This window comes from Mus musculus, chromosome 8 (assembly GCF_000001635.26).
Source record: "Mus musculus strain C57BL/6J chromosome 8, GRCm38.p6 C57BL/6J".
In the NCBI taxonomy this organism is placed as follows: Eukaryota; Metazoa; Chordata; class Mammalia; order Rodentia; family Muridae; genus Mus; species Mus musculus.
Window position 1 is genome coordinate 84639120 of NC_000074.6, and position 23985 is coordinate 84663104.

The 23985-nt window shown below is 48.6% G+C and overlaps 2 protein-coding genes and 1 long non-coding RNA gene across 29 annotated transcripts in view; 2 read left to right on the top strand and 1 right to left on the bottom strand.

The window, feature by feature from the left end:
* The window catches only part of Cacna1a (calcium channel, voltage-dependent, P/Q type, alpha 1A subunit), a 301621-nt gene extending 300489 nt beyond the window's left edge, over positions 1 to 1132 (top strand). For 9 of the 27 annotated variants that reach the window (XR_003947221.1, XM_006530602.3, XM_006530587.4 and 6 more), the window contains one exon: positions 119 to 1132. Coding sequence is in view for 25 of the 27 variants with exons in the window: in XM_006530602.3 (XP_006530665.1) it covers positions 119 to 589 (471 nt within the window). In the remaining 2 variants the exon portion in view is untranslated. The remainder of the gene's footprint in view (positions 1 to 118) is intronic. The other 18 variants (XM_006530588.4, XM_006530593.4, XM_006530596.4 and 15 more) reach the window with 10 other exon arrangements.
* A 1541-nt stretch (positions 1133 to 2673) lies between these two features.
* On the top strand, positions 2674 to 4154 carry Gm39211. Its single transcript, XR_879014.3, has 2 exons — positions 2674 to 3715; positions 3964 to 4154. It is a non-coding gene; the product is annotated as a predicted gene, 39211 (long non-coding RNA).
* An 18057-nt stretch (positions 4155 to 22211) lies between these two features.
* Positions 22212 to 23733, bottom strand: Ier2 (immediate early response 2). Its single transcript, NM_010499.4, has one exon. It carries the CDS (start codon positions 23630 to 23632, stop codon positions 22967 to 22969), a length of 666 nt encoding a protein of 221 aa, NP_034629.3. The 5' UTR covers positions 23633 to 23733; the 3' UTR covers positions 22212 to 22966.
* Positions 23734 to 23985: the final 252 nt, after the last annotated feature.

A 23985-nucleotide genomic window follows, 5' to 3' on the forward strand; every position in this document is an offset into this window, starting at 1 on the left:
CCCCGCCTCTCCGTCCCGCCGCCCGCCCGCCCGCCCTTCCGTCTGTGTGTCCCCGTGTGCTCCTGGTTGGTCCGTGGTATCTTTGCTTTTGATTTCCTTTGTTTCGATTTTCGTGTAGGGCAGTAGTTCCGTCAGTGGAAGCCCAGCCCCCTCTACGTCCGGCACCAGCACGCCGCGGCGCGGCCGCCGCCAGCTCCCCCAGACCCCCTGCACCCCGCGGCCGCTTGTGTCCTACTCGCCCGCTCCGCGCAGGCCTGCGGCGCGCAGGATGGCGGGTCCCGCAGCGCCCCCTGGCGGCTCGCCGCGGGGTTGCCGCCGTGCGCCGCGCTGGCCTGCGCATGCGCCTGAGGGCCCGCGGCCGCGCGGTGCCGACTACACCGAGCCCGACAGCCCGCGCGAGCCGCCAGGGGGCGCGCACGATCCCGCGCCGCGGTCGCCCAGGACTCCGCGCGCCGCGGGCTGCGCGTCACCGCGCCACGGCCGCAGGCTGCCCAATGGTTACTACGCGGGGCACGGCGCGCCGCGGCCGCGCACAGCCCGCAGGGGCGCGCACGACGCGTACAGCGAGAGCGAGGACGACTGGTGCTAAGCCGCCCCGCCCCCCGCAGCGCCCGTAAAGTGCGGGCGCACTGCAAATGATAAACAATAACGTTTTTAAAAAAGAAAACCCGGGAGAAAAACAAAAATAGCTTCTATTGATGAGTTTTATCATCTCGATTGAATCTTTCGTTTTCCCGGTGAATGAAACCGAGGTGGCTGCAAGCCGGAAGGACGGCTGCACGCCCCACACACTTCTCAGACCCACGGGAGTGCTTGCGGGCCACGCCAAACTTATTACTGCCTGCAGAGATCAACTACAAGAAAACAACACTAACAGTTTTTAAAAGGACAAAAAAAAATTGAGAAAAGTTTTTTTTCTGATATTTGGTCCTGCTTGAAATAACAAAAGAAAAAAGAAAAAATTACCACCATCACTGATTCCCTTGCTTCTTTTTTTCCTTTATCTTTTTAAAAATTTTTTTTCCTTTTTTTCCTATCTTGTTTGAAAAACGTGGGCTTGGGACTGTGAAATATTGCATGACATTAAAAAGAACAAAAAAATAATAAAAACGAAAAAACTTGAATCCACGGACTTCTGAACTAGAGTGGTCTTTGTCCCTTGACCAAGATGCCTTGCAAGTTACTCTTGGGAAACAGAGGGAAGGCAGTTTGTTAGCTCCCAGAGGAACAGCGCTGGGGCATCGCTCTGAAACAGAGCCCACGGCCCTGTGTTCACAGTGCAGGGCACCTGTGGCTCCTTGAAAGGATACTTTCACAGGGCAGGGCTCTTCAGTTCAATTCACCTCAGCCCTGGAGAAATTCGGAGGGTGGGGGGGGGGGTCAAACATCTGAACAGTGTGAAAGGGTGACGGGGTCTCGTCAAAGCATGAGTGCTGTCATGATTGTTTTTTAGAGATTTATTGTTTATGTCTATGTGGCTTTTGGCATATGTGAAAGTGCCTTCTGAAGCCAGAAGAGGGTGTCAGATCCCTGAGCCCTCTAACCTGGCTACTGGAAACTGAGTCCAGGTCCTTTGAAAGGGCAGACTATGTTCTTAATTTCTGAGCCACCTCTCCAGCCTCTCCCCCCCCCCCGCCCCCACTCCCAGTCCCCAGTGCTGTCCTCCGTCTTCACCAGGACTCTTACACAGGGATGGCCCCCTCACCCTACCTCGTCCAGCATAATTGTCTACATACCTGCTGCAACCAACAAGTTAGCCACACCCAGTGCAGGTTCTAAGAGCCCAGCCCCTCAGTCTCCCAGGTCTTTACCTCCCACTTTGCCTGTTTGGAAAATACTCTGTGAATATGGTCTGTATCTATAAAACCAAAGTAAGATTAGGTGAGAGGAAAGGCCAGGTGCCCCTTTCAAGTTAAAGATCAGTTCTCTGGCCTGATAGGACAACCTCTGGTTGTATATGCCTGGAGTGTGTATGGTATATGTGCATGTGCGTATCTATAGGGGTGCATGCATATGAATTGTGTGAAAGGGGCTGGTGAGATGGCTCAGTGGGTAAGAGCACCCGACTGTTCTTCCAAAGGTCCGGAGTTCAAATCCCAGCAACCACATGGTGGCTCACAACCATCAGTAACAAGATCTGACGCCCTCTTCTGGAGTGTCTGAAGACAGCTACAGTGTACTTACATATAATCAATAAATAAAAAAAATAATAATAAAAAAAGAATTGTGTGAAGGCCACACAGGTTGATAACTACCTGTCTTCTTTTATTGTTAGCCACCTCTTGTGGTTTGTGAAAAAGAGCCTATGTAGCCTTGGCTGTACTGGAACTCACAATGTAGACCAGGCTGACTTCCAATTCAGAGACTGCCTCTGCCTCTGCCTCCCCAGTGCTGGGGGTCAAACTGTCATTAGACTGAGGGGTTGTCATTACCACCCAGCCGTGACATCATATTTTCCAAATGTCACTGGCTTTGTAACCTTTAGTTTGTGATTTAACCTGTGCCCCTATTTCTATTCAGTAAAATGGAAATAATAGAATGAGACACAGTGTGTTTTTTCTTTTTTATGATGTACAAAGTATGGGACCTCTGTGTTCTGATAAAGCTTTTTTTTTTTTTTTTTTTTTTTTTTTTTTTTTTTTTAATGAAAGCAGGCAGCTAGTGTGGGAGGGCTGTTGATATGGCTCAACAGATAGAGCTCTGGCTGCTCTTGCAGAGGATACGGGTTCCATTCCCAGCACCCACACAGTAGTTCACAGCCTTCTCCAAGTCCAGTCCCCTCTTCTGGCCTGTGAAGGCACTGTATGCTTGTGATACACAGAAATACAAGCACACACACATACACAATACATTTTTTAAAAAATAAGTAAGTAAGGAGCTGGAGAGATGGCTCAGAGGTTAAGAGCACTGGCTGCTCTTCCAGAGGTCCTGAGTTCAATTCCCAGCAGCCACATGTTGGTTCACACACATCTGTAATGGGATCTAATGCCCTCTTCTGGCCTGCAGGCAGAACACTGCATACAAAATAAATTTTTTTTTAAAAAAATAGTAAGTAAATGTAGGTCAAGAACCTGGGCTGATGCAACATGTTCATGATCTTAGCTACTCAAAGGCTGGAGTAGGGAGATCCTTTAAATTTAGAAATTCAAGAGTTTGAGGCCAGCCTAGTCTAGAGAGTGAGTTCCAGGACAGCCAGGGCTACTCAGAGAAGCCCTTGTCTTGAAAAGACAACAATCAGAGTGCATTAAATGTGGTCCATAGCTGCAGGGCTGTGCTGAAAGCTGCCCTCCCTCAGAAGCAAAGAAAGAAGCCAGCGGCCACTACACCACGTCCTCGTTACCTTTTCATCCTTCCTGGGAGACAGGCAGCTGCTCAGTTCTGTAAATGAGAACTCGGAAAGGAGCCTCGGTGTGGCTGCACTCCTCTCGCCGAGCAAAGCCTTCCTGCCTGCTCTGAACCATAGCCCGAACATGCTTGCAGTTGCTACAGACGCCTTGGACCTCCCAAGCAGACAGAGGGCCAACCCTGAAACGGCAGGATGAAGCTGGCAGACGGAACTGCCTTGTCACACTGGGCCCTCCAAACTGCATGTGCATGTCTGCAGTTGAGGCGGTCCAGAGGTACCTCTCTTTAAAGACACCAGGCCAGCAACACCATGTTTTGGCTGCCAGCTACAGTTTGGCCTCCCCAGGACCTGGATGTCTACAGAGTGGAGGTGTGTATGACACTGGGTCACCCAGGCTCCTGCTCTTATCCACCTGTCCCACATCACACAGCTGTACTTTGGCCCGGAAATACACCTGCCTGAGATTCTCCCTCCTTCCTCCTAGACTGCATAGTCACAGTGCATCCCCTAACTGGAAGCCTGAGATATCCCCACATCCAGAGCCAGAGTCTATTCCTGCCTCCCAGATCTCTTCCTTTGCCCCCGTGTCTGAGATTTTCTGCTATCCTCTGTTCCAGCCCAATGCCAATAGGCTCCATGGACGGCTCAGGAGAGCCAGCACACGGACAGACAGACACCTGGGGTTCCTGGAGGCATGAAGAGGACAAACAGGAAAGTTGACATTTAATGAGGACAGGACACCTGTTGCACAAGAATGTGCTTAATGTCATTGAACCGTCCTAACAATGATTAAAATGTTCACATCCTTTCACATGTGTTTATTTACAGATGTGTGTGTTGATGTTCCCATGCTAGAACAGGTATGTGAAAGTCAAAGGACACCTCATGGGAGTCAGTTTTCTCCTCCCGAGGATGTCCAATGGATTCAGCTCAGGCTGTCAGTCTTAGTGGCAAGGGTCTCTACTCTACTCCATCTTGTCCACTCCTAAAATTAGCCAATTTTATGAGATGAAGTTTTATTGTTTGGGCTTGGGTTTAGCAGTGAGAACTGAATCAAGAGCCTCCATGTTAAACAAGTATCGCACCCCTCCCCGTAGCACCCCTCCCCATGGGCCTTCAGCTGTCAATCTCCTTGCCACTTCCTAAACAGCCAAGGTTACAGACACCAGCAGACAGCTGTGAGGTATGATTTAAAGCATAACAAAAAGTTCACTAAAGGTAGGTGTAGGGGCACATTCTTGTCATCTCAATACTTGAGAAGGAAGAAGAAGGAAGAATTCAAGGTCATTCTTGGCTACACAGCAAGTTTGAGGCCAGCCTGGACTACATGAGAACCTGTCAAAAAAAAAAAAAAAAAAAAAAAAAAAGCAGACCTGGGCACGACTGACGATACGTTACACCTTTAATCTCAGTACTCAAGAGGCAGAGGCGGGCAGATCTCTTTTATTTGGAGGCCAGCCTGGTCTCCAAAGCAAGTTCCAGGACAGCCAGAGCCACATCTCAGAAAACAAAATTAAATACAAACAAACAATAAAACCTTACTGGGGGTCTAACTATAATGATGCATGCCTGTAATCCTAGCCCGTGGGAAGTTTAGAAAGGAGGATAATCCCTGCGAAGTTACTCAGGGATGCCCACCAACACATTGGGTAAGCACACTCTGTCCTGGACTACATGCAAGAGTAAGAGTTGGAAGAGTCTCAGACTCAAAGCCAAGGTCACTTAGTGAAGCTGTTTCAAAGGTAGAAGAAATGGGGTGGATGAGATATAAAGACAAAATTTGCCACCGAGCCTGGTGACCTGAGTTCAAACCCCAGGAACTCATGGTAAACAGTGAAACTGACCCCTGTCCTCTGGCCTCCAGATGTGCCCATACACATACACACAATAAACAGGTTTTTAAAATATGGTTATAGGGGCTGGTGAGATGGCTCAGTGGGTAAGAGCACCCGACTGCTCTTCCAAAGGTCTGGAGTTCAAATCCCAGCAACCACATGGTGGCTCACAACCATCCTAACGAGAGATCTGATGCCCTCTTCTGGAGTGTCTGAAGACAGCTACAGTGTACTTACATATAATAAATAAATAAATCTTTAAAAAAATATATGGTTATAAAGAAGACACATGGGGACTGGATAGATGGCTCGGTAGTTAATAGCTCATGCAGAGAATCTGGGTTCAGTTTCTAGCACTTACATGGTGGCTCACAGATGCCTATAAAATCCAGGTTTGTTTGGTTTTTTTCGGAGGGGGGGGCGGGGGGGAGCTGGGAGGTGGGGAGGAGTCTGATGCCCTCTTCTGGCCTTCTTGGGCACCAGACTCCCCACAGGTGCAGAGACATACATGCAGACAAAACACACATACACATTAAATAATTAATATAATTAATGTTTTAAAAAGGTGTGGGGAGGTAAATTGACACAGTCTGTAATCTCAGCACTAGAAAGGCAGAGACGAGGCTAACCTCCTTCACAAAGTGTCTCAATAATAAATACAAAATTATGGATTTTATGTAGTCCTCATAAGACAAGAGTGTGCAAACAAAATAATGCATTCCAAAGTCTGGCCAACCTGAGGTGGAGCTCAGCCCATGGTTGAGGTCCTGGGTGCTGCGGGACTCGAGCAACAGGAATGGAGACTGGGCACACTGGTGCCCTGTGGTGATCACTACTGCGCAGCTGCAGAGGGGGGCCAGTGTGAGGACCCAAGTGGGCTAGCGTGAGGACCCCACTGAAAGACTGGTGCCCACCCAGACAACTCAGCTACAGCAGAGACTGTGCGGGAGGGTCCCCAGGTCATGGCTGGCCTGGCCAAAATAGCTAGACCATTGGCTCAGGAAGAGAAAAGCGCTAGGCGTGGGGCGCCTGGAAAGGAAAAAGACTTGGGAAGGAGCCGGGTCAAAGAGGGAGAAGATAAGAGCAGAAAAGCAAATCGGGCTGAGAATGCGGTGGTGCCGTGGTCTGCTTTTCCAAAGCCTGGGCTTCAGTTCTCAGCATCTAATAATGAACAGGATACAGGTCGGTACCCCAGTGACCCCACCTTTGACTTTCTAACAAGCCTGAGGCCAACCTAGGCCTGGCCTAGATAGATGAGATCCTGTCTCTAAAATAATAATGATGATGATGATGTGTCAGGCAGCAAAGAAACTGGGAACAAGGCTCACTCAGTGCCCTAAACCTCTCCAGCCCAGGCTCTGGGCTTCCTTTCCCCCAGGTCTTCTCTTATAGAAACCAGTCATTTCAGCCATATGCTTTCTTGGCCTCTTGGTCCTCCGCTCCTCTCTTGGTCAGTTTGCTCTCTCTCCTCTCTCTTTCTTTTTCTTCTCTGTTAGCTCTTCTTCCCTCTCATGCTCTCTCCACCCCTGGCCCAGTCTGGACCCTTCTAGATGCCTCTGGGCTGTTCTCTCTCTCATATCTACAATAACACCCTTCTCCATCATCCCTGGGAATGGCCAGGGCCCCATTTTCATTCAATAAATAAATCTGTCTTGGCAATCTCTTCCCACGATGCTTGGAAAACACTATGGCTTTGTTGTCATCACATGGTGGGTGGGTAAAACACTGCCCGCCACTCTACCCCAACCTCTGGAGACATTTTTGGTTGCCGTAGTAGGGGAAGAAGATCCACCTGCCTCTGTCTCCAGGTTCTGGGATTAAATGTGTGTGCCGCAACCACCCAGTGTCAAGATTTTATACTATGGCCCAGGCTGGCCTTCAGAGTGCATCCTCCTGTCCTGGTGCTGGATTCACAAGGGAATTACCCACAAAAGTCAGCACACATCACAAGCACAAGGCAGAGGTAACTGTGTGCAAATATATAATCCCATAATTTGGAAAGTAGAAACAGAGGGATCTGGAACTCAAAGTCTTCTTGCATTCATGGTAATTTGAAGGCCATCTTGCCTGCATGAAAACCTGACTCCCCCAGCTAAAACAAAGTCAGGCAGGGTATCTCACCTAATAGGGTAATTCTAGCACTAGGAATTCAGAAGCAAGGGGATCACTTAGAATAGAGAACAAGCCAACCTACATGACCAGACCTTGTCTCAAAACAAACCAGCGACCAGATTTAAAACCGCATGCCTTTAATCCCAGCACACGGGAGAAGAGGCAGGCAGTGATTTGTATCCAGGTTGGTCTACAGCGTGAGTTCAGGACAGCCAGGCCTATGTAGAGAGAATGCCATGTCAAAAACAAAAACAAAACAAGGGATAGAGAGATCGTTTGGTGGGTAAGAGCACTTGTTTAGGGGCTGGAGACATGTCTCTGAGGTCAAGAATGCTGGCTGCCCTTCCACAGGACCTGGGTTCAATTCTCAATACCTACTCATAACTGCATGTAACTCTAGTTTCAAAGGATCTGACACGTTCACACAAGCATACATGCAAGCAAAATACCAGTGCCACATAAAATACAAATAAATTATTTAATACGAAAAAAACAAAGGGCCCTTGTTGTCTCTGCAGAAGACCTGGGTTCAGTTCCAGGACCCACAGTGTAGCAACCAACCGGCTGTAACTCTAATTTCACATCCCTCTTTTGGCCTCCGAGAGTACTGCAGGCACACAGTCCACATATGTGCAGGCAAAAACCCGCATATATAATAATAAATTAATCTTTAAAGCAAACTGAATCCCTTACATTATTCTAGGCTTTCTTGTTGACATTTAGGGGAGATGGGCTCTATTTTCTGGGTCTGTCAGAAAGAGACCATCACTCCATGCACCGGACAAAACAAACCCGTGCGTGCTTCTATTCCAAAGGGCACACTACTCACAAACACGAATGGCAGGCACCCGGGACAGCAAGTGTACTTGGTTTTTATTCAAATGCCGTTGTTGACTTATGTCTGGAGGAAAACCCCAAGCACCCTAAAAGGGTAGGTCTAAAGTGATAATCTTGTCTCAGGTCACGTTGGACTGTGGACACTTTGAGCACTCACTCTTCATGAAGCTCTTAAAGGCTTTCTGTCGCCACGTAATCTCACCTCTGGCTCCCTGGGGACACGTTCCTAGCCTCCAGACGGCGCCAGTCCCTATTGGAATGCACTGGTTATGCCTCTCAAAGCCCATATTAGCATCCCTGCCCTCCACACTCACTCCTCTACCCTAGCCCCTCCCCCACGCCGTGCTGCTCCAGTTCAGCTTCCCGCCCTGCTTTTTACTCCTCCTCTCTATAACCCGCATGATTTCCAGGCCCGGCTTCTCTATTCTGGCCATGCCCAATCTGCTTCTTTTTCTCTCTGATCTGGCTTCTTCCAGATGCCGCTGGCTCTTCTCTCGCTCTTATCTATAGTAAAAAAGTAAAAACATACCCTAGTCATGGAGCAGCCAATTATCACGGTTTATTTTGCATCCTTGCTTACAGTGAATGGCATGGCGTCGTTTTTCCATTGGCTGAAGCTCAACCTCACGGTCTCTCATGATTGGCCAACTTTAAATGATGAGCCAAAGAAATTAAGGAAATCTAAGAGGAGGGAGCTTTTCAGTCACTTAACAAAAGTAAACAAAAGTTTTGCTAGTGTAGAGATTTAAATATTTGCATAAAGGTTTTACAAGGTGAAAAGAAAAGCATTTGAATTTTTTATTTATTTATCATAATTAATTTTTATTAGCATATATTAATTATGCAAAGTATGGGTTTCATTATGACAGTTTCATATACATATTTGTGATACACTTATACTCACCCTCATTATCTTCTCTTTCTCCGTTCCCCACCCCATTCCTTGTCTCTAATAGTTTATCTTCTATTCTTCTCTGTCTCTATAGTTCTCTCTTCCCTCCTTCCTCTCCCCATCTCAGTCTACATCACACATGGGAGAAAACACACACAAAATTTGTCTTTCTGAGTCTGGCAATTATTTCTCCTAAACGATCATCTTTATTTCCATCCTTTTCTTTTTATCTATTTATTTGTTTGTTTATTTATTTATTTATTATATGTAAGTACACTGTAGCTGTCTTCAGACGCACCAGAAGAGGGCATCAGATCTCATTATGGGTGGTTGTGAGCCACCATGTGGTTGCTGGGATTTGAACTCTGGACCTCCGGAAGAGCAGTCGGGTGCTCTTACCCACTGAGCCATCTCACCAGCCCCCCATCCTTTTCTTTCTTTCTTTCTTTCTTTCTTTCTTTCTTTCTTTCTTTCTTTCTTTCTTTCTTTCTTTCTTTTTTTTTTTTTTTTTGTGCAAATGTTGTAATTTCATTTTCCTTCATGGCTGAATAAACCCAAGAAAGACTTTAGACTGTGATTCTGAAAACCCCCTGGATGTGACCACGGTGAGCCATTTCATGAGATGACTGAGAAGGCGTGAGGTTTGACTTGCAGTTGCCCTACCCATCTCTTCAGTGAACCTCAGTTACATCATCTGTAGGATGGGGCTTGGAGGGGCTCATCTTCTTGGGCTGATGATAGGTATAAGGCCAATGACCTTCAAAGAACCTCAGGAAGGCTGAGGAGCTCTTAGTTCTATACTGATTTTGAGTGCTGTGTTTCTGGTTCTGAGCAGGTCTGACCGACTACTGTTTTGGGTCTAGGTGATACCCATGAAAGATTCTTCTGGCTTCTCCGTATAATGGCCATGGATTTCCGAGCATCTCCTCTGTTTTGGTTTACATTCTGTGTACCATTTTACTCTTTGTCACTCTCCTATGTTCATCCTGTGTTCTGATCGGAGTACTTCAGAGTCTTATCATGTAGACGTGCCTGGGGTCAGGGCACATCTTTGTTGAGTCTGGCTTGAGTGAGCTAGATACCTTGAAGTTACATGATAATTCAGAGGTTCAGTTCATTACCAGCATGGCAGGAAGCATGGCAGCGTGCAGGCAGACATGGTGCTGGAGAAGGTTCTACATGTGGATCAGCAGGCAGTAGGAAGGACATTTGAATTTCTTATCTGAAAAGTTTTGCGGGGCAGTGGTGGCTCACGCCTTTAATTCCAGCATTTGGGAGGCAGAGGCAGGTGAATTTCTGAGTTCGAGGCCAGCCTGATCTACAGAGTGAGTTCCAGAACAGCCAGGACTACACAGAGAAACCCATCTCAGAAAACCAAAAAAAAAAAAAAAAAAAAAGTTTTGCTGATGGCTCAATGGTTAAGAGCACTGACTGCTCTTCCAGAGGTTCTGAGTTCAATTCCCAGCAACCACATGGTGGCTCACAACCATCTGTAATAAGATCTGACGCCCTCTTCTGGTGTGTCTGAATACAGCTACAGTGTAGTCATATAAATAAAATATATAAATATTTAAAAAGAATTTTTTTTTTTTTTTTTTTTTTTTTTTTTTTTTGCTGAGCCAGGGCATGCTGGCACATGCCTTTAAGCCCAGCAGGCAGGAGGCAGAGGCAGGCAGATCTTTGTGAGTTCCAGGCCAACCTGGTCTACATAGGAAGTTCCAGAACTACCCAGAGAAGCCCTGTCTCAGAGTGAGCGGGGCCAACCTGAGTGAGGTTCCCAACAACCACACGAAGGCTCACAATCATCTGTACTCATATATACATAAAATAAATAAATCTTTAAAGAAAATAAAAAGAAGTTCAGTAAAGATGGGGAGTGGGAGAGAGAGGGAGAAGAGGAGGGAGAGGGGAGGGGGAAGAGGAGGGAGAGGGAGAAGAGGGGGAAAAGGGGAGGAGGAAGGGAGAGAGGGGAGAAAAGGGAAAGGGGAAGAGAAAAAGAGAGACAAGAGGGGTAGGGGAAGGAGATGGGAAAGGGGAAGAGGGGGAAGGGGGAGAGAGGAGGGTTAAGGGAAGGGAGGGGGAAAGGGAGAGTGGGAGAACATTCCAGAAGCTGTCTGTAAGGTCAGTCTTCCACAGTACCTTAGGACTCTGGCTACCTAGTGGCTCTGATGCCCCTCCCAGCATGTGACCCTGGAGGTTAAGAGTCCCAGGAGTCCTACCCCACCCTAGTCAGAAAGCTGCAGCTCCACAGGGGACTCATTCACTGTAATTGCAAGCTTATAGCAGTTCCTGGTACCAAGAGGCAAGGTCCAAGGGGAAAGGGTGTTCAACGACCTTCAGGTAACCTGCGGTCAGGAGGGGGCAGGCCTCCGGCAAGTGTACAGTCTCTCAGGTCTAATGGGACAAACAAATGCCTTTGGGGATGGCCTGTGTGGCAGGCCAGGGCTGGGTTGCTCCTAGACACCACTCAGGAATGAGAGGTTCTGCAGCCTCTCTATCCCTTTTGTTTTGTGAGGCCCAGGCTGACCAAGGACTCACTATGTAGTAGATCTTGAAGCCTTGGGCTGCCTGCCTATACCTCCCAAGTGTAGAAATACTGTTACAGGCCTTCCTACCATGACTCCAGGCTTTTCTTTTTTAAAAAAGATTAATTGATTTTTAGCTTTATGTGCATGGGTCGTTTGCCTCTATGAATGTCTGTGTGTGCCTGCAGAGAGCGGAAAAGAGGTCGTTTGCCTCTATGAATGTCTGTGTGTGCCTGCAGAGAGCAGAAAAGAGGTCGTTTGCCTCTATGAATGTCTGTGTGTGCCTGCAGAGAGCGGAAAAGAGGTCGTTTGCCTCTATGAATGTCTGGATCCTCTGGAACTAGAGTTACAGACAGTTGTTAGTCACCGTGGAGATGCTGGAAATCACATCTCGGCTCTTTGGAAGAGCAGTTAGTGCTTATTTATTTATTTATTTACTTATTATTATTATTACTATTACTACAACTACTTTTTTTTTCCTTTTTTCTGTTTTGTTTTTTTCTTTCTTTAATTAATTTTGTCTCTTTGTCTGCTGTCCTCAGCAGAGTCAGTTCGGTTGTACTCAGACAACACTCAACAAACAAATACCTTTGTCCTCTTTGGGCCCGTGGGCTTGTGTGTACACAAATTGGCCTCTTGGGAGTCACCCTGTGGAAACTAAGGTACTCAGGGGAGGAATCTAAGCAAGAAAGTGGAGAGTGAGAGAAAGAAGGCAGAGGCAGTCTGGAGCATCTGAGGGATTTCCTGTCCTGAGAGGACTCGGGGCAACCACATCAGCCTGCAGAGGAGCTGGCAGCCAGTGCCCTGTCCATACCACACACACAGAGGACAGAAAGAAGTGTGCTGAGCTAGTACTTACTCCCCATGTGCCTGTGAAATGGGGCTAATGTGGTGGTTCCAGCCTGAAATTGCAGCAACTGGGGGGTGGGGGGGCTGCTATGGTAAAAGGAATGTTGGAATTTAAGGCCTGGGCACCTGTGAGAGACCCAGTCTCAAAAAAAACAGAAAGAAGGCTGGGCGGTGGTGGCACACACCTTTAATCCCAGCACTTGTTAGGCAGAGGCAGGCAGATTTCTAAGTTCAAGTCCAGCCTGGTCTATAGAGTGAGTTCCAGGACAGCCAGGGCTACACAGAGAAACCCTGTCTCAAAAAAACCAAAAATAGAGTTGGTGAGATGGCTCAGTGGGTAAGAGCACCCGACTGCTCTTCCGGAGGTCCGGAGTTCAAATCCCAGCAACCACATGGTGGCTCACAACCATCTGTAACAAGATCTGATGCCCTCTTCTGGAGTGTCTGAAGACAGCTACAGTGAACTTACATATAATAAATAAATAAATCTTTAAAAAAAGAAAAAAACCAAAAATAAATAAATAAATAAATAAATGAAAAGAAAAACAGAAATGTTTCTCTGGTCACTGACCTCCAGTGTATTGTATTTTGTTATTTTTGTTTTTGTTGTTAGTGGCTGTTGTTTAACTTTTTTTTTTTTTTTTACCATTTTATCATATTGTGTAAATGTTTTGCCTGTATGCATGTTTGTGTACCATGTTTTTTTTTTAAAAAAGATTAATTTATTTTATGTATATGAGTGCTTTATCTACATGCATACCTGTCATGCCAGAAGAGGGCATTAGATCCCATTATGCATGGTTGAGAGCCACCATGTGGTTGCTGGGAATTGAACTCAGGACCTCTGGAAGAGCAGCCAGCACTCTTAACTGCTGAGTCATCTTCCCAGACCCCGGGTCCCAGGCCCCATGTACCATATTCTTGACTGGTGCCCTCAGACTCAGAAGAGGATATTGAATCCCCTGGAACTGGAGTTTCCTGGTCAATCGAGAGTGTTTCCTATTGGACCCTTCTCTACAAGAGTAACAAATAATCTAAGCCACTGAGACATCTCTCCTGCTGATTTTTTTTTTTTTTTTTTGAAACAGGGTTTCTCTGTGTAGTCCTGGCTGTCCTGGAACTCGCTCTGTAGACCAGGCTGACCTCGAACTCAGAAATCTGCCTGCCTCTGCCTCCCAAGTGCTGGGATTAAAGGCGTGCGCCACCACGCCCGGCCTGATTTTTTTTTTTTTTAAGATTTATTTATTTATTATATGTAAGTACACTGTAGCTGTCTTCAGACACACCAGAAGAGGGCATCAGATCTCATTATGGATGGTTGTGAGCCACCATGTGGTTGCAGGGATTTGAACTCAGGACCTTTGGAAGAGCAGTCAGTGCTCTTAACCGCCGAGCCATCTCTCCAGCCCCCTGATTTTTTTTTTAAAGATTTATTTATCGCTATATGTAAATTCACTGTAGCTGTCTTCAGACTCACCAGAAGAGGTCGTCAGATCTCATTATAGATGGTTTTGAGCCACCATATGGTTGCTGGGAATTGAACTCAGGAAGAGCAGTCAGGTCTCTTAACCGCTGAGCCATCTCTCCAGCCCGTTTTGTTTTGTTTTGTTTTAAACAGGTCTCCTTTATGTAGCTGTGAAAAGGCCAGTTTAGGAAATTTGGGAAGGTCATAAAACACTTGCCCCTCCAGAAGGAAGAGGCTAATTAACATTTCTCAGACCACCGGGTGGAACTGACCTGCGGGTGGGGACACATTCCTCAGGACCGACTGCTGCCCTCCTTCAGACAAGGGAAGTCCTTGTCACCTCATTCCCTAAAGACCAATCAGTTTAAAGGGTGCACTGTTCCGCCAATCATACTGTGCCTAGTTGCTGATGCTCCATTCCGCCCCTGGAAACCATATAAAAACTCGCTGTACGGGTGCTGGGGATTGCCTTCTCCTTGAGTCTGGGACAACCCCAGTGCACTGGAACAATAAATTCCTCTTGCTGTTTGCATGGCTCTCTGCTCCACTTGGCCACTCTGGGGGTTCCTGGTAAGCTAAGGCTCCACGGAGTCTTACAGCTGGTACTACTAGACTGGAACTTGCTCTATAGATGACAACAGTTTTGCTTGCCTGCCTCTGCCTCAGAAATACTGGGATTAAAGTGTTGGTATCTCTTGTGGCTGGCTAATGGTAGAGAGATTTCTCCCCCAGCACTGGGAAAAGAGAGAAGGAAAGAACAGTGTTTTCTGAGAGATAGATTGTTGTTGACAAGATCTCATCCTGTAGCTGTTAGAAATATTATTACAGTCCTCTCTCAGTATGAGGGTGATTAGATTTCGTTGTAGTTGCAGATAAGCAGGTGCTGCTACAGCCCCTCGCTCCTCCAGCTGGCAGCTGCTTGTCTCAGGACTCAGAGTCAGAAAATTACAGGGGATATATGCTCATGACTGAACCCTAAATTGTTCACTGGATGAGGCTTTGTGTCCTAGTCAGTGAGATGGATAGAAGGGGACAGGAATTTCTGGACACCAGACTATATTTATTTTACAGGCGTTTAAGTCAAGATCTCACTATGTAGCATTGACTGGATTGGAACTGGCTCTGAAGATCAGGCTGGCCTAAAATTTAGAGATTCACCTGTCTCTGTCTCCTGAGTGGCACCACTGTGCCTCAATAAATAGAATTTTATCATTTATTTATTTATTTCTTTTTTTTTAAAGATTTATTTATTATTATATGTAAGTACACTGAAGCTGTCTTCAGACACTCCAGAAGAGGGAGTCGGATCTCATTACGGATGGCTGTGAGCCACCATGTGGTTGCTGGGATTTGAACTCTGGACCTTCGGAAGAGCAGTCGGGTGCTCTTACCCACTGAGCCATCTCACCAGCCCCTTACTTATTTATTTATTCATGTATTTATTTATTCATGTATGTATTTATTTATTTTTTGGTTTTTCGAGACAGGTTTTCTCTGTATAGCCCTGGCTGTCCTGGAACTCACTTTGTAGACCAGGCTGGCCTCGAACTCAGAAATCCACCTCCCTCTGCCTCCCGAGTGCTGGATTAAAGGCGTGTGCCACCATGCCCGGCTATTTATTTATTTTTGAGACAAGGTCTCTATTATGCAGTTCTGGCTGATCTGGAACTTGCTATGTAGACCAGACTGGTCTTAAACTCATAGAGATCTACTGTGCTGGGATTTTCAAATCATATGCCTATATGTGTCTGTGGGTAGGTTTTTGCAGGCTGTGTAGGTAACCTCGGGGCCCAGAAGAGGGCGACAGACAGATCCCCCTGGAGCTAGAGTTACAGACCGTTTTGGGCTAGCAAGTGACCCCAGCGCATGCCCTCTAGGAGAGCATCTGATGTCCCTCCCCAAGCCATCTTTGGAATCCCTGCTGGCCTTTTGTTCATAAACTGTCTTGGTTTCTCTCTCTAACCTGTGTACTTGGACCTGGGACACAAGAACCTAGATACTTGCCCTTCATGTAGCCTGCAACACTGAGCTTGTATGGATGTGTCACCACTGGGCTTGATGTGTCGTCACCCCTGCCGGCTAAAGTAATAAGGACCAGAACAGCCCCATCAGGCACGTCTCTTTTCCCCTGCCTCAAATTTTCCTGTACTTAATCCTAAAATTTGCTGGGCCTGGTGGCTCATGTCTATAATCTCAGATAAATTTAGGGTTCTAGGTAATTAAATCCCTTCTCCACATGTGGTCACTGTGCAAAGCACCCAGAGACTAGAGAAGTAGAGTGCCCTCCTCTATCACTCTGGCCTTGTTTTCTTGCAACAGTATCACAAGAACTTGAAGCTAGGCTGGCTACCAGTCAGCCCCAGAGATCATCCTGCCTTTTTTTTTTCCCCAGATATACCCTGTTTTTTACATTGTGCTGGGATTTGAACTCATATCAGTATGCTTGCACACTAAGCACGATGGACCGTCTCTAAACCCCTACTCATTAGTTTAATTGGCATATTGAGACAGGTGGCTGAGCCTGGCCTTTTGCAAATAAAAGGTCCCGATTTTTTGCACTAAAACTCAGGCTACAAATCCAGCCCTGTGCATGCACTTGCGTGATTTGCATTCCTGCTCCAAGCTAGGAAGGCAATCCAGTTAACCCAGGACACCTTTGTCCTGAACACTTTCACAAACTAAATATGGAAGAGCACCCTCCACTCCCCAAAGAGGCCAGGGCTTGGAGGGGCTCCCCAAGGGTTAACAGGATACAACTGGCGCCCCACTGGCCAGCCACAGAGGTCTTATTGTTCTCCAGTCTGTCCCCTCCCCCTCTTCCTGGAAGACCCTCCCAGGAGCCCCTTCAAAGGGGCCCGGCGCTCTCTCTAGTCCAACCCTTGGGGAGGGCAAACAGGAAAAGGAAACTCGGCAGCCTGGAGTGGGCTTGGGGAGGCGGGGATGGGGCTTGGGGGGGGGGGGCATGGCTGTCACTTCAGGGTCCTAGGGAGCTGATGAGTTGGAGGAGCACTCTCTCAGTTCCCATCTGGAAGCCAGAAGGTTTTGGTCTGTGGCTTTCAGGTACCTGGGAGAACCTGTCTTCCTTCCCCCACCATACATTTGTGGGTCCGAAAGCTTCGCGCATCCTCTTCGGTCTGACTTCAGATCTTTGCTTCAGACATTTGGAAGCCTTTTCAAATCTGCTGACTCGGTGGGGTGGTCTGGGCTCGTGGGTGGGCTCAGGAAAAGAACTGCGAGCGTCTCTGGGAGCCCCCCAGAGACCCGCAGGGCTAGGGCGAGCAGCTGGCGGCCAGATGTGAGTGGACAGACTGGGGTGGAAATTAATTGGTGCCAGTTGGGTGGCGGCGGGCTGGAAAGGCAGGGCCCTGGGGGAGGGGTCGCCAAGTGCCCAGATTCTTAGCCGGGAGGAGGGGTGACTTTGAGGCCCACAGGCCAGGAAACTGAAGGCTGTAGGGAAAAGGGGGTGCAGGAAGGGGCCGTGAACTGAGAAGTAGGCTCCTGGAAGGACCTGGCAGAAGCAGGACATATGTGGCTTTTGCTTCTCTGTTTACGATTTTAAGGAGACCCAAGCTCAGCTTAACAGGCAACTGGGTAAACTCTAAGAGGGAGTGTGGAAGCAGCCTTCCTCAGAGTCAGACGAGACATTCTGGAATTATCCAGATACAGGCAGAAGCGTTAGCAGACTTCAAAGCAACGTGAGGCATCTGAGCCTCACGCTCCTGCAAGCTAGTGCATTCCACCTTTGGCTGCCCAGGGCCTCCAGGTCCTTCTTCCCGCGCTGCAACAGAGCCCACTCTCGGGACCTTGTGGCGTGCTGGCAAGTGGGGAATCCCCGGGCCGTCGCGGAGGCAGAAGCCAGGAGTTCCCAGAAGAAGCAAGTTACTGCACGCAGGAGCGAAGTCTGCAGGTCCCACCCTGACTCTGATTGACGTAATCGGGCCCCCTAGACTTGGTCGGCTAGGCTAGTGAGCTCCGGAACTCCGCCTCTGACTCGTTTCCTCGCCGAGTCAAGTCCTGGCTCCACCCTGCGAACTGCTAAGCCAGGTTCTGCAGTCTCCCTGCCTCAGGGCAGTGCCAGAGTCCAAGAGCCCTGGAAACCGGTCTGGACACTTCCTGCTTCAGACTAGTCATGGCCTGTGGCCTGCCCCTCCCAGGGAAGCTGACCTGGATGCTACCTGTCCATTGAGACGTGTAGGGGTGGGGGAGCTATGTCTGTTCCTTGGTATATTGCATGTAGACCCTCCTAGGGCCTCAATTTACTCCTTTCTTAAGAAAAAAAAAAAAAAAAAAGAACAGTAACAGATGGGCAGTGGTGGCACATGCCTTTAGCCCCTGCACTTGGGAGGCAGAGACAGGTTACATAGACCTTGTCTCAGAAACAAAACAAACAAACTTCTAGGAGCTGGGAGAGATAAGAGTGCAGCTTTTACTGCTACTGATAAGGACAAGTGTTTGCCTTACATTTTATTTCACTTCAGGGGATCTGATGTCTCTTCTGACTTGAGAACTCTGGCAAGTGCACAGTGCACATGTATACTCTTAGGCACATATATACACATGAAACAATAATAACTGAAATGAATGTCAGACTCTTGTGTGGTGATTGCTTACCACTAATCCTAGCTAACTAGGAAAGCTGAGGCAGAAGGAACCAGGGTTCAGGGCCTGTTTATGCTACATGGTGGTTCAGAGTCACCCTGGACAATTTAGTAAGCCAAGATCTCAAAAAAGTAAAATAAAATAAGGTGTCTGGAGGTGTACTTTGAATGTGGGGAGTCCTGGGTTCTATCCGTGGCATCTCAATGAACTGAGAGGGGGCCGAACATGTCAAAGGATAAAGGGCTTACCTAGTATGCATGGTCTTGGTCACAGGAGCTGGCATTCCTTCTCTGCTCCGCCCAACTGTTACCTAGCAACAGCCAGGTAGGCCTGGCTTGCTATAAAAGGGATTGGTTGTCCTCTCCCTCTCTGACTCTCTACCCCTTTTCTCTCTCCCCCCTCTCTCCACGTGTTTCTGGAGAATACCTCTGTCTCTCTCTGTCTCTCTCCTCTGTCCCCTCTCTTTCCTACCTCTATTCCCTTCTTAACCCTGCTTCCCATGCCCCTAAAGCTAGTACCCTGGTGGGGGAATGGGATGACTTAGCATGGGCCCACTGAGGCACCCCCTCCCACCACACCATACCGTGCTCTACAAAACATAGCCTTAACTTTATAAAACACATCACTTAGGAAGCGGAGGCAGTGAGAAAGAAGAAAAGAAGTTGAATTTCATCCTCAGCTACATAGTGAATTTGAGGCCACGCTGGGCCACATGACACCATACTTCAAATACAAAACAAAAGGACTTCAGAATTGAGAGCAGTAGCCAACTTAAAAGCTGCCAAGGTTGCCTGATTTCTGTGAGGTCAAGGCCAGCTTGATCTATATAGGAATTCCATGTCAGCTGGAGCTACACAGTGAGGTCTTTTTTTCCAAAAAAAAAAAAAAAAAAAAAAACAATTGCCACAAGAAAAACACCAAACAAATTAGAGTGGCCCGTGTCTTTAATCCCAGAAGTCAAAAGGTATAGTCATACTGATCTCTGTGACTTAATAGCTTGAGACCTGATTTCCAAAAACAAAACACAACAGCAAGCACCCAAGAAAACCAAAAGGACAAATCCTTTTTTTTTCCGAGACAGGGTTTCTCTGTGTATCCTTGGCTGTCCTGGAACTCACTCTGTAGACTAGGCTGGCTTCGAACTCCTACCTCTGCCTAACTTGTGAAGCAGGCGGATTTCTAAGTTCAAGGCCAGCATGGTCTACAGAGTGAGTTCCAGGACAGCTAGGGCTGCACAGAGAGAAACCCTATCTCAAAAAAATCAAAACAAACAAACAAAAGGATTTAAAAGCAGACATTTATACAGACACTTGAACACTCATGCCTGTAGCACATTCTCAATCAATATTTAGGTCGCAGTAGAGATGACCTAAATATTCACCAGCAGGTAGATGGGTAATGAATGTGGACCTTATACATAAGAGTACTATGAAGATACAGGAGAAGTAAGTGATTCTTTCATGTACTACAGCATTGATGAACCTGGCAGACATGATTCAGACAGGAAGAAGCCTGACATAAGCCAGTTACATGGTGAGTGCTTCCATTCTCTTGAGCTGTCTACAACAGGCAAGACACAAAGTAGACTCTCGGTGGCTGAAGGCTGGGGAGAGGAAGGAAAGAGTGTTATCTGGGTTAGGAGACTTTGAAACAGTAATGGTAGTGATTCTATCCATTTAGAATTGCACAATTTGGATTTGAGTGGAGATGGGTCAGTCAACAGTGTTTGCATATTGGTGGGCCTGCATCCCAGTCCCATTCCTAGACAGAGCACTTTAATCAAGGGAGGCAGAAGCCCCAGCTCAGGGTCATCCATCCTAAAGTTGTAGAATAGCCTGGGGCACAGGAGACAGTATTTCCCAGTATGCACACATACACCTCCACAGTAAATACAAAGAGTCTCTATTGAAACCCAAGAGCTGATTCCAGACCTTGTATACACTGTTTTGGATTTTTTTTTTTTTTTTTTTAAGATGGAACCCGGGCTTCAGCGCCTCCCTTATCAGCACTGCTGGCTTCTGATTCAAGGCTGTTTATTGATTCAGTAATTTTTCCCAGGACGCTTTGGAAGCTAGCAGTTCTTCTCAAACTGTAAGCTTTACCCACCCATCATTCCCTCAGTAATAAGGTGTCTTCGAGGTCCCACGGAATCTAAGTTGGCTTCAAACTATAGAGTTAAGAATGATCTTAAACTTCCGGGGGGGGGGAGCGCACCACATCCACCCTATTTAATTCTGTTTAATTATGAGACAGATTCGTGTGTAGCCCGGGCTGGACTTGAATTTACTAATCCTCCTGCTTCAGCTTCTCAAGTGCTGGGAGTCCAGGCTGTGACTGTGACAGTTTTTCATGTAGCTCATCACCCCTGCGAGAATGCGTGCAGGAGCTGAAGACTTGCTTTCAGTCCTCATCCTACAGTGACTGCGGCACCGGAAGTCCTGGTATGGGTTGAACAAACCACCTCCCTGGGAAGGAAGGGCCCCACGGTTCCTGGGACAGGATGTACACCGAGGCCCCCTCCCTAGCCACCAGGGACTTCCCAGGCCTGGCCACGTTTCTGTGTCCAAGTTCCACGAGAACTCGAGCGTCTAGACAAAGTGGGCAGCGCTAGGGATCTTCCACGTTTTCAAGAAAATATCAGTTCTGGTAGAGGCTCGGCTGGGTCTCCTGGGAGTGCAGAACCCTTACTTTCTAGGAGGGAGAAGCTGGGGGCTGGGACTTTCTAGGAGCAATCCCCTCCCTCCAGCTCTCCGCCCTAGGGTCAAAAGAGGCCGGAGGAGGCGGGGACTGCTGTCGGGCGCTTTCCTTGAGCTTCCTGCACCTGCGGTTCCTTTGTCCTTAGAGCCTGGAGCTCCCTCCTACCCTCGTTCCCAGGTTATGCCTAAAGCATGTCGGAAACCAAAGTGAGAGAAATTCTCTCTGGTTGGATAACCCGCAGCTGGATGGGAAAGTAGCCTGGCTTCTTGGAGAGCCACGTGCCTCTGCTTTCCTCTTTCTGGGATTTAAAGGTGCGCAGCACCCTGCCCGATTTAAAAAACCAAAAAACATTTAGGGACTTGCTGTTTCTTGAGCTGGTCTACCCACGAAACCCCGTTGAATTAAACGTGAAACACCAGCGTTAACACTGTTAAAACCTAAGTGTTCTGAGGAAGCGGTTTATAGGTTCATTTATTTCGTTTTTTTACGAGATAGGGTTTCTTGTGTAGCCTTGGCTGTCCTGGAACTCGTTCTGTAGACCAGGATGGCCTCGAACCTTCTACTTCTGCCTCCCCAGTGATAGCATTGAGGGCTTTAGGCATTATGCTCGTCTTAGGGATATTTCATAGACAGGTAACTTAAGTTAGCACTCAATTATCTGCCTGAGCCACACTAAAGAAATCGTGTAAGGGGCTGAACGCAGGTTCAAAGTTCAGTCACCGCCACTCTACCCGTGGGGGCCCTACGCAATTCCGGTCGAGGGGGAGAAACGCCATCATTTAAAATTCCTCAGCTCTTCTTGAAACACTGCACCCAATACCCCCCTCCCCAATTGTAAACTAAGCTTTCCACACACTATTCCCCCAGAGTTTGTTAATTTCTAAGGCACTCCCAAATTACAGGGCTAGCTTAAGCAGGTAAACTTGTGGCAAAGAAATGGGGCCCGGCCTCCCTCTGGCTCCGCACCCAGTCAAACCAGTTCCGGAGGCTTAGGGAGCGGCTGACCCCTTAACCCCACCCCTCCCCCACCAGGGAAGCAAGCCAGACAAGCCGCGCGTTTTACACCGATGGTCTTTATTTTCCTAGCTGACATTGTAAAACTCCAGGTAGTTGCTAATTAAACAACCCACCGTGGGAAAAGTAAACAGACTTTCTTAAACACGCTGGTAAAAAAAAAATTTTCTTTCCTGCCCGAAGAAGCTGTGTCTACGGCAGCAACTACGACCAGCGGCCCACCCGTCCCGCGGTGGTCCACGCCAGGCGATCATCTAGGTTGACCAGTCCCGGGGTCTCCAGCCACTTCAACTCTGATCGCAGATTTGATTGGTTCAGTTCAGGCTCACCCACAGCAGCCTGTGGGGGCGAGGTGACTCAAGTCACTTCCCAGTCCCTAGGGCGGGTCCACACCCTGGCCTCCTCCCAGGCCCCACACCCACGCAAGGCAACAGGAAGCACCCGCGTCTGTCCCATGACGCAACTCTGACCGCTTGCACAAGCGTGCCCACTTGTAGGGGCCGAAACGCGAATGGTAGTGAAACGGCCTTGAAAGGGCAGCCTGGCCCCTAGAGAGTTCGACCCTGAGATTCAAGATCTAGGTGTCCCTTCTCCAAGCCAAGGAAGGGACAGTCCTTTAATAGCACCTATGGACGCACGTCTGGGAGAAGGCGCCCGCGCCCCTCGCTCCTCAGTCCTTCCCCTGGCCTCTCGGCAGCTCGGGCCGCGGCTCTTCTTCACGGCCCCCGCCGGCCTTCGCCTCGGGTGTGCGTTCTCCGCTCCGGTGGCGCCGCTCGAAAGAAGCCACCAGAGCTCTCAGAAGGCCACCACAGCTCGCACCAGCACGTTGAGCATATTGTCGGCCGGGCGGCAGGCTGGCTTGGCCTCGCACGTGGGGGGCGTCGGCGGGGGCACGGCGGGTCCACAGTTCAGGAGACTGGAGAAGCGCCTTTGGAGGACGCGGGCGAGGTTAGGGAAGGCACCTTCGCTTTGTGCCGGAGGAAGCTGCAGGCGATCGGGAACCTCCGACGTCGCCTCCCCCTCCACCTCTTCTAGACGGGCCTTCTTGCTTGGTACCAGTCCGGCATCACTACCGTCGCTCAAATCGCTGCTGCTCCGGCGCTTGCGGCTGACTCTAGCGGGGGGCGGGTCACAGAGCGCAGGGGTCTCCTGGACTCGCAGCACTTCCTCTTGCGTATCCATGGGCTCCGGAGGCTGCACGGCTTCGGGGGACGCTACTTCCACTGCAACTTCGGCTTCCCGCGGCGGGTGCAGGCGAGGGTCAAGAGCCCTGCGGGATGGCGGGAACTCGGGCTGGTGGGCTTCTACCTTGGCTGAGAGGTAGACCTCTCGAGCGCTGCGCATAACGAGGGACAGCTGCAGACTCCGGTGGAGTCGCAAGCCACCTCGCTGCATGCGAGAGTGGTACATCTTCCATACCGACAGAGTCATGATGCGCTGCGCTTCTTTCTGTACTTCCATGCTTGTTCGACGAGAGTAGTTAAGTCGAGAATGGGTTAAGACGGGCGGTGCAGCCCAGACGACAAGCTTACAGCAGCAGGTACTCTGCTAGACGTTCGGGCGAGGGCAGCAAGCCGGAGCCTTTTAATATACTGAGAGTGACGTCACTGCAACACCACGCCCAACCAGAGGGCCTCATCCGGGCTTTCCACAGTGGCTAGCGAGTCCTTAAAGCAATAGGGATAAATTTACGCCTCGAAGGAAAAAGGACTTAACTACTGCAAGGAAGAACTTCCCCACTGCACCTTAAGACACTAGGTTCTGGGTTCTCAGAGTCACCAACGGGCCAGAGGATGAGGCCCACCAACGAGACG

Excerpts from the sequence above, each read along its gene's own strand:
- Ier2 (NM_010499.4), bottom strand. The coding sequence starts at position 23,632 with ATGGAAGTACAGAAAGAAGCGCAGCGCATCATGACTCTGTCGGTATGG.